The sequence below is a fragment of the Oryzias latipes genome, chromosome 16 (assembly GCF_002234675.1).
Source record: "Oryzias latipes chromosome 16, ASM223467v1".
In the NCBI taxonomy this organism is placed as follows: domain Eukaryota; kingdom Metazoa; phylum Chordata; class Actinopteri; order Beloniformes; family Adrianichthyidae; genus Oryzias; species Oryzias latipes.
Genome location: NC_019874.2, coordinates 17,334,575 through 17,344,962, shown reverse-complemented (window position 1 = coordinate 17,344,962; position 10,388 = coordinate 17,334,575). Strand labels below are relative to the sequence as shown.

General features: G+C 37.9%; 1 protein-coding gene across 3 annotated transcripts; it reads left to right on the top strand.

Annotated features, from left to right (window-relative positions):
- Positions 1 to 3,588: 3,588 nt before the first annotated feature.
- LOC101167233 lies at positions 3,589 to 8,507 on the top strand. 3 transcript variants are annotated; one of them, XM_023964669.1, is made up of 12 exons: positions 3,590 to 3,793; positions 4,921 to 4,981; positions 5,291 to 5,388; positions 5,508 to 5,642; positions 5,819 to 5,967; positions 6,046 to 6,182; positions 6,270 to 6,363; positions 6,505 to 6,628; positions 6,886 to 7,106; positions 7,185 to 7,362; positions 7,572 to 7,690; positions 7,846 to 8,507. In XM_023964669.1, the coding sequence occupies exons 3-12, from the start codon at positions 5,295 to 5,297 to the stop codon at positions 7,891 to 7,893; spliced, it is 1,299 nt and encodes a 432-aa protein (XP_023820437.1). In that variant the 5' UTR covers positions 3,590 to 3,793; positions 4,921 to 4,981; positions 5,291 to 5,294; the 3' UTR covers positions 7,894 to 8,507. The 3 variants fall into 3 exon arrangements, with proteins under 3 accessions (XP_023820435.1, XP_023820437.1, XP_023820436.1); XM_023964667.1 differs by having other exon boundaries at positions 3,589 to 3,793; positions 6,270 to 6,628; XM_023964668.1 differs by lacking the exon at positions 5,508 to 5,642 and having other exon boundaries at positions 6,270 to 6,628.
- The last annotated feature ends 1,881 nt before the right edge of the window (positions 8,508 to 10,388 follow it).

The following is a 10,388-nucleotide window of genomic DNA, read 5'->3' as shown; positions in this document are numbered from 1 at the left end:
TTGTACATCCGTGCACATTGGAGAGTGGGAGCATGTGTAGCTGTTTACATCTCTTAATAATTGAGGTATGAGTGTGTTTGTGTGTTGACATTTGTCCAGGATGGTGTGAAAAAGTGTGTTTGTGAGTGTGGAATGGAAAACAATGCAAACAATGAGTTAGCGGTGTGTATTTGCGCTCCTGCTGAAGGTCACCCTCCTGAAATCCCCCCCCCCCCCCAAAAAAAAAAAAAAACTGTTGAACATTTACCTGTTTGTATATGGACATATGTGTTGCATTTATGCATGCATGCATGCTTATAAATGTACAGACACACAATGACAAACTTACCCTCCAGGGTTTGAGTGAAGGATACACAGCAGGTATGGGTCAATCCGGCAGAGCCGCATCACACCTCTCTGTGTGCTGGACTCCTCCGCTGCTGACCTCAGCTGAAAATAGGACCAAGAAGTAGTTATTCCAGGATCTCATTTCCACCTACACCAGGGGTAAACCATAATTAGCACAACACCTCTGTCTTCCTGATTGCTTCCCACTGACCCCGCTGTATGCAGCTCTCTTTGAGGAGACGATACAAATCTTATACATCAAGAGAATTTTATTTTGCCCAACAGCGGGAAAGTGTTTATGAATTTAAAAAAATCATAGAAATGTTTGAAATGCAAAACAAACAATGTGCTAAAATATTAAACCATCATATGCACATTACTTTTTTAACGTTCAAAATGGAAATATGAGTGGGTTCTTTATTTCATCTGTTTATTTTTAGTACAAAGAGTCACACAAAAAAGCAGATAACCACCTGTTGTTCTGTTTAAAAAGCCTGTGTGCTTCAAACAAAGCTCTCGTCAGCTTGTCAAATTTTGTCTGAAACTGTCTCATCAGAGGCCACACACAAGCAGGCACCCACACACACACCACAGGCAGATCACACACTCTGGTGACACCCGCCTGTGCTTTCCCTTTCGCTCACCAGCAGTAAGTGTTTTAAAAAAAGGTTGGAGGTTTTTGGGGACTTAGTTGCCCAGTGAAACGTCCCATGTGAGAGCACTGCTAAACAGTTGCCGATACAAAGCTTATTTAGCAGATGTAAAAATGGATATACAATAAAAGAGACAGCGCTGCAGTTTCACCTCAAAGTGGAAAACTGTCCTTAGAGCCTGGCACCACTGTCGCTGTGCTGATATGCCTCTCTGTTGGCCTGCATGGGTCCTTTCATCTCGGTTCCTCATTCATTAGGTCCAGATTTTTGTTATTTATTCTCCCTATGGCATCCTCAGTTTGCCTCTTTCATCCAGTCTCTTCACTTTTTTGTTTCAACCTATTTTTACCAAGATTTACCTCAAAGCTGTTGTTTTAGTTTTTGCCTCCATTTCACTTTCTTTTACGCAGCATTTTTATTATCTGTCATCTTTTACCTTTGCTTCACTGTCTGTATCATGCATTTATTCATTCAGGTTGTCTGTTTCTGGTTCTCCGCTCCTTTTTGACATTGTGTTACACTTTCATATGAATTCAAATTTGCAGAAAAATAATTTGCTAGAACAATGTAAGCAAAAAGTAGGCATGTTTTTTTATTGCAAGGTTTTAGAAATGAGGGAATGCATCCATCCCTCCAACTTAAGAACCTGCTGAATCCCTTTCAGGGTCACGGGGAGACAACCCAGCTATTGTTGGGTAAAGGTGGGGTACACACTGAGCAAGCTGCCAGTCAGTTGCAGGGCCACACACTCACACATGTGAGGACAATTTAGAAATCCCAATTATCCTAAGAAGCATTCAACAGTGAACAGTCATTTGGACTGTGGGAGGAAGCTGGAGTGCCTGGAGAAAACATGTAAACTCCATGCTGAGAAGACCCAGCTGGGATTGGAACCAGGGCCTTCTTACTGTGAGGCAAAAGCACTAACCACCACACCACTGTGCAACACCAAAATGAGGGCATTTGGACAAAAAAAATAACTATTATGGAGTCCTATAATTTTGGAGAAAAGTCAGAAAGGTCAGAAAAGTAAAGAAGAAAAGGACCTCATCTGGGGTTTTAGAGTACATCTGCAGCAAGATTTTAGTTCAAGATTTCCTCTGACGTTAGTTGAGTTTTACAATTCTGCAAAAAGGAGGATTATTTCAAAATGTAAGCAGGGAGAAAGATATTAAAGAAAAATACCAAGTAAGATTTGGTAGGAAAGCAAAATAAAATGGATATAGATGATTAAATCAGAACATGAGGCATATGAGATGTGATAAGAGTAAATGTTAAAAGGAAAAACTCATTTTGAGAATGTCAGGAATGTAGTGCGGGACTAATCATTCAGGGCTTTGGAAGCCACTGGATCTGCAAAAAAAAAAAAAGCTTTTATTATGGCCAATCTTAGTCAAATTGCTTTTACAGGTCAATCCAGAGCAGCAAAATCTACAAGAGGGGAAAAACAAAGCAAGATGTTTTATTGAGGTGAAAAACTGAAATCACTTGAGCTTATAGTACACAAAAGTGGTTTTGCAAGTTACTAATTCAAATCTTCTTGATTCTTTTCAATCAGGAACAGGTGGCGTAGGACCCAATATGCAGGAGACCAGACTCGGTGGCAGAAACGTTCAATGACTAAATCCAACCAAAAAGGTGACAAAACAGATACTCTGAGGAGGAAAAACTAAAAAAACAAAACAAAAACAGACACTTAAATAAACTGAGGACAATTAGGTAATCAAGACGGCTGTGAATGATTAGCAAACCTGGTGTGACTGACAGAATGACCAAATCCATCAACAACTAAACTTTTTCAGGAACTTCTTCACATTGTTTGGTTTTCAGTCACTGTCCTGTTGAGCATTTACCACAAACAAACAAAAAAAAGTTCCTGTTTATATGATTTTGCAACCTGTACATAAATCCTTAGAACTGAATGGAGCCTTAGACTGTGCACTTTGCTGCTCACCAGTGTCTGACACTTTCCCATCTGCATGAATACCAGAGGGGTAAGCCGATGGAGGAGTGTAGACATAGAGACGGTACAGCACAAACAGCGAAGATGGAAAATCTGCCAAGCGCTAAGACAGCAGGGAAAAAAGGTGAATAAGAGATCAGTCAGGACAAATATGCCAAGTAATAGACAAGTAGGGAAATTGGCGGGCCAAAACATTCTAATAGAAATCAATAACCAGTCAGTGTTTATTTTGCTTACTGCAGGTCTGAAGGATTGGCTCTTAAGGCCTAACCACGGAGTACAGAAAATAAAGAAGGCTGATGTAATAAATCACGTTTTTACATGATGAAGGGAACTGTGACTCTCCGTTAACTGAAAAAGTCTTTCCAATGTGATTCAAGATGAACGATCCAGTGGAAGTGCTGATCATTTGGGGTAACATTCACAGCAAAAACTGGAGAGTTGAAATTTCGGGGTTAAACAAACCAGAGTTGATTTCCACTCTTAAAGTGTTATTTTAACACATTGTGATTCAAATGGTGTTCAGTGTTGGGGTTATGTATCAGTGTTACCCAAATGAAGCTAATTTAACACTACAGAGAGTCAATGCCCCTGGGTTTCTGCCTCGGAAACCCTGTGCAAGATAGTACAACGGGCTGACACTCTTGAAGTGTTATTTTAACTCACTGCGATTCAAATAATGTTCAGTGTTGGAGTTATTTTGGCCAAATCAAGCTCATTGAACACTGTAGAGAGTCAAGGCCCCTGGGCTCCCGCCTCGGAAACCCTGTGGAAGAAAGTGCATCGTGCTGGTAATTTTCCATGAGCTGCGGAAGGTTTCATCAGTGCTGTAAAAGGTTCTTCACAAGTGGTAAGTAACTGTAATTTTTGGGGAAAATAATATTAAATGAAAGTTAGTGTATACAATGATGTATCTAGGGAGAACTGTATAACTTTTCTACGCTTTTTTGTTGCTGTTAAGCTGCTTTCACACAGGCAGCGGGAACAACCCGTGGCGTTCATGTTTATGTAAAGCGTTACACTTACAGGCAGAACAGAAGGTGTAAATGCAGCTTTACCCGAAAAGTAATGCTAACTAATGCTTCATAATTCATTCACACAGACGTTGAGTTTCAATATCAACTCAGTGTAGAGGATATGCGACGCAATTTGAGCGCAGCACGTTTTCAGCTAAGTTAAAAAAAGAGAGACGTTGGGGAGGTTGTAAGCAATCTTGGACTCAACGTGTTCAGTGACCATGAGCAGGTGAAGTACAAATACAAAATGGCGACTCGATGTCACTTTTTTTATCCCGAACGTCCATCCATCCATCTTTAACCTGCTTTATAACCCTTTTGGGGCCGCTGGGTTACTGGAGCACGTCCGGATACTGTTGGGCGAAGGTGGGAAATACCCTAGACAGGTCACCAGCTTGTTCTAGGGCCCATGATGGGGCTGGAGTGCTCCACGTCCGCCCCCGCCTCGGTAGGCTGGTTGGCGGGCACAAAGCCGCTTCGGCTTGATAAGGCCGCCTGCTCAGGCCTACTGAACTTTATATTTTCTTATTTTCACCGCGAAAATATCAAAAAGATCCTCTAATCTTATTATTATTTTTACCTTTTTGAAGTAATCTAATAAATAAGTATGCCTTTCCTGCTTGTAATAGCTGGATGTCACGTTAGCTAGATGATTAAATGAAATAGGGGAATAAATTTTTATTTTACTCTTTAGATGTGTTGCAAAATGCATTTTACAAGCAAAATGTATACAATTATTTTTTTGTATGTTTGTTTTATTTAGAGCCATGGAGAATGATTTAACGCTAGCATTTACGAATAAGTCAATCTTTGTGTCCTTTAGAAAGATATGGGCTGTCACTTTTTTGTGCGGGAGGGGGTGTTACTTAAGTATAATTGAATTTTATAAAGCAACCTTGCTTTAATCAATCTCTACACCACATTGTAAAGGTAACTAAATTTTATAATCTAACTCTTGTAGGTCAATTGGTGTTGCTCTTCAGCTTCGGAAGTTCTCAGCTGGTAAACCTTAAATGAAGGAGGTAAGTCTTGATCGTCATGTTAACAGTGTCAGCATGGCCACTCGCTTTTTTCCCCCTCAGATTATTTCTTGTTTTTTTATGGAAAGCTCACTCTAACATATACCAGAGTTGGTGATTACATAATTGACTATGCATATTACATGCCTCACACACATTATTCTGGAATCCGCTGAATGTGTTTTAAAAGTTTCAGTCCTCTGTAGTGTATAACATGGTTGATACAGGTTTACTGTGTTCATATGAATTGTTTAAGTTGTATGCTATAAAATGCTTATTTCTGTCATGTTTTCTCTTTTTGGTATGGTTCAGTAAAATGCTGGTTCAGGTTCGCTACCACCAACAGCAGAAATATGTAAAGGTGGATGAAGTTGATGGAGAGTTTGATTTCATGCAACTGCATGAAAAAGGTTTGTTTTTTTAAATTTCGATTGTGTAGGTGATTTTTATCCAAATTAGTTTAATCATTTGTGAAGTGAGAATAGTGCTGGCTTAAAAGGTGCTCTCAGAAATATCTGATCTTTTCCAGTCATCGAGAGGTTTTGCCTGCCACCTGACGTAAAAGTAGTATACAAAGATGCAACAGGGACAGAAGTTGACGAAGACATTTTCAATGACCTTGTCAGCCAAGGCAGCGTTCTTTTAACAGTTTTCCCAAGTGATGGTGAGAAATGTAAAGGGTCAGTTACATGAAGCAATTCAGTGTCAAATGGTGGAACCTGAACTCTCAAATCAGTCTACAGAAAAAAAAACAATTTGTAGTATAATGTGGAATCCTACAAGATGCAAAAATTTCCCACATGTGAACAAAGCTGTCTTTTTTTTTTTTTTTTCTCCTAGAGTTTACCGATTGCTCCTTGTCCTCTCCATCTGAACGGTCTGACTCAAGCTTCAGTTCAAGTGCAAATGCATCAACTATACTTCTAGATGAGATCCCAAGGAAAAAATCAAGAGTTAAAGGAACAATCAATGCAGTTTCTGCAAAAAAGGTTGTAACAAAGCTCATTTATCTTTAACTGTCAACATTTGTTATTTTCCGTTTAATTACAATTTCTGTCTTCTCTAAGTTGATCGAAGCTGTACTCGGAACCAGTTCCGGTGGTGAGGAGGTCCTTGAAGAATATCACACATCACAGACTCTTAAAGATTCTACCAGAAGAAAGCTGGTCAGTATAATAGTGGCCCACATGATTGATAAACACAGGTAAATGTGTCCAGTTTTTGTACACTTAAAAAATAATCAAAACTGTTTAGCTATTACATTAGTAATCCCAATTGAATCTCTTCCCAGACATATCCCTACCAAAGCTGTTAGAGAAGAATATGCTCTTGGGATAGTGACACTTTTTCCATCCCTGAAAGACCCATACTCCGAGAAAGGCTATGTATATATAATTATAATTGTAATATTTGTTGAGATAGTATTTATGTTTTGTGTTGTTGGGTTCTGGGTGGGCATTTTGATTTCTGATATTCTTAAAAATGACAGACAATGCACAATAAGTGTTAATGAATTTCCATTTCAGGAACTCTTCTATGATTCTGCAAGCAGTACAGGATACATTTCTTGGCGTCTTAAGACAATCCAGAGAAAGTATCGACGAGAATCTACCACTTCAAATAGCCTCACTGGCCTTTCTCAAGGACAAGGTAATACATCTGCAAACTGGTTACCTTATGTCAGCTAGTGTAGTAGAAGAGAACAAAGAGGGTTTTAGATTTGTATTCTGTCACCTCTTTCACAAAAGTAGTTTGTATGTCTGACATAAGAAAGCCACTTTCCCCTAACTAGATTGGTTGAACATTTTCTTGGACTGACTTTAATTATATATGTATTTTTTTCATTTACCTATCTGATCAGCAACTAGGACCTGATTTCTATAAAGTGTATGTTTTCTTTTCCTCAGGGGGCCCTAAATTCCAGAGATCTGTTGTAGTTGAGGAGCAGCAGTTGGATGGAGATGCTTGTCAGGAGGCAATGTCTTTGCTCAACCATGCCACAGACACTACACTAATTTTTCGAAAGATGAAAGAGACGTTTCAGCATCGGCAAAAACTCGTCAATGACTCAGACAAAGCACTTGACATCCTGTCGATCTTCCCGAGATTCCTGGATACCACAGGATTGGTAAGTATGTAGTGGTATGTTGAGAACTACTTGAAGTGTTGTGCTGAATGTGTTGGTGGTATATTTTCTTTCTCATAGGTGAATCAAGACTTCATTCTCTTGTTTAATGACGAGGTATCCAACCGGCTGCTTCAGCGATGGGACCCGATCTTTAGATGTAACGTTATCAAAGAAGCCAAGCAGCTCACTTCAACACCAGAGCTTCGTCAGCTGTTGCATTCAGCAGAGAGTCCACAAGGCAGTGATGAGACAATGAGTGAGTTTTGCTCTCTTGTGTTTACAATTCAATACTTTATTAACATTTTGTACTTTGTACTGTCATTGTATTATTTATTGCGGCACATATCTTCTACAGACAGGCAGAGTTTTAAAAATATTTAACATTTCCAACAGAGTAACTGCTTTTTGCCCTTTTAAAGATCATTGTTTTAAGTCTTTGTTATTAATTCATTCTTTGTTCCATAGCTCATGACGCAGAGATGGCCTCGCTTTTGTTGCTGTTATATCTTCCACCACCACCTGGGGGGCCAAAGTATCCAAAAATCAGCGCCTCTGATGCAGTTAAAAAAGTTGACTTTCTCAAGGTAATTTTATATTTGTTAATTTTGATCATGTGTAAAACTGGTAAAGAGATAAATGAAACAAATTTTAGGCAAGTTTCCTTTAACATAGAATGTTTGTGTTCACTTGTGCAGTGCTATTTCTGACTTGAGTGTCCAATGTCCCTTTTAAACCTCAGTCTTGCTGCATTTTGGAGGAGCATCTTCAGAATCAGCACAACCATTAGCCGTACCTCCTTGCCGTTGGTCGCGAAAAGAGGAACATCAACAGATTCTACATCTCCATTGACAACCATCTCATCCCATGCCAGGCAAACCGCTCCCTTGGGGCATTTGATGAACTTTTTAAAGCTCATTGTGTTTTCAGTGTGTCTTATGATGGTGCACTTCTGAATTTCTACACCTTTTTGCAGACAACAGTTTATAATATTGATATGGGTAAAATTAAGGTTTCACCAAGAGTTCGAGACATGAGAGCCAAACTCCTTATCCAGGAGGTGCTTCTCACAATCCAGATTTAAAGTCAAGACAATTAAAGGCATTTTGATCAAAATGCTCATACTTTTTGTGCAAGAAAGTTTGTCCCAGCAGTTGATTTCACATATAAGAGTTGAACATGGTTATTATCCTGGATCAAAGTTCAAGTTGTTTTGTTGTCAGCCAAGTTATAGGCTTCAGCTTCAAACTGATGCAGGCTTTAGAAAGCACCTCAACACTGTTCATAGAGGCGTAGAACAAATTGTTTTTTCCCGCTCCCATCCAAGTCTTTTTGTTATTCTGTCATGTAATATGTTTTATTTAACTGCATGAGAGTGAAATATTAAATATTTTTTAAATTACATCTTTTGGGAAGTATTTCATTGTCGGTTAAATAATTTCAACTGTTGTATCGTATTATAGTATTGGATTAAAAAACACTTTTGGATAGTTTTAGTGTCTTGCTAAGATTAGTGAGTTAAGAAGGAACTCTGACTGTTGATTTAACATATTTATTGAGTTAAACAAGTGACTGAATTGGTGTAAATTTAACATTAAGTTAAATAAGTGACTGACTTGGTGTTAATTTAACATTAATTGAGTTAAATAAGTGACTGACTGTGTTAATTTAACATTAATTGAGTTAAACAAGTGACTCTGATTCGGTGTTAAATAATTTAACTATTTTGATAATGTTAATTTAACTCAAAAAAGTGTGGAGCTGTATAAACCCTGAAAAAGTGTTGAAATTAACTCTGTGGGAGTTGAATCAACACTCCAGACTGACTCGGTGTTAATTTAACATTAATCGAGTTAAACAAGTGACTCTGACTCGGTGTTAATTTAACATATTTATTGAGTTAAACAAGTGACTCTGACTCGGTGTTAATTTAACATATTAATTGAGTTAAACAAGTGACTCTGACTCGGTGTTAAATAATTTAACTATTTTGAAAATGTTAATTTAACTCAAAAAAGTGTGGAGCTATATAAACCCTGAAAAAGTGTTGAAATTGACTCTGTGGGAGTTGAATCAACACTCCAGTTTTTGCTGTGTTGGGTTTGAAGACCCTGGCTTCTGACAGTTTTATGATTTTGCTTTAACAGGTGACCCCTAAACACTTTATCACAAGATCTCTTGTCTCTTAGAGAAAACTAATTTAACCTTCCATGCAGAAAAAAATCAGCCTGAAACAGCTCAATGACTGTGGCAAAGCACCTTAATTTAGACTTAAAATAACCTCATTAGAGTCCAACTCTTCACTTGTAGAAACAACATTTTTGATAAGAAAAAACCTAATGTTGACCAAGAGAGAAACTAAACTTTGGTTCGGTGCTTTTCAGGTCTCAGTCCTTTAACATTTTATTGAATTACCTGCTAATTAACCACTAAAAACACAAAAATTAAGCTTGTAGCCTTTTTGCCACACTCATGGTTTCCTTGATAAATTGCTGAACCCTTATGATAACTCCCTTACATTTACTTTAAAGTCCCACTCCAATCATAAATGAAAAACCTGTCATTTTCTAGGGGATAGTTCAAAATTCATAGTTCATAGTGCAAAGCGGTGGTTCATTCAAAGATCACCTCTGAGTTGTGTGTGGGACAGTTAGTAGGTTTTCCCATCATCCCTTTGTTCACACTCTCCTGCTAGCTTACAGCTCCTAAACTCCCCAATCAAATATTACAGGTGGAACAAAAATTAATAACAAAATTTGAACTACAAGCTTTTTTAAACACCCTTTTATTGTCTGGTCCTGCTTAACAACGATTTAAATAAAGACATACTCAGAAATGCAGTTTCAAGCTTAATTTTATTTATGTATGTTCTCCATCATGTGAAGAATGCTACAAGAAGAAACAAAGTTTTCATCAGAGTGTCTTTAAAAGTTACTTTTTGTATAATGTATTACATCTTTTAGACAAAGTTATGTCCATGTCTACATATATTCAAATCATAGATTTAGAATGTTTCCACATTTTCAGCAACTCTGGTCTGCAAGTGATGGACTACTTTTTGAAAGAGTCTTCATATTATCTAATAGCTTCTTCAGTCAACAGTTTGAAACATTTGTTTTTATTAAGATAAAGTAATCACTATTCTTCTTGTGTTCAATGAAATCAGTTTAACTGCAGGATGATTGTGTTTTGATGAGTAAGTAGTTGTTGTTTCTGAATACACTGGGCCTCAAATAAATGGGTAAACTACGCTGTAGGGCATGTCTAACTGTGATTGACAATCAC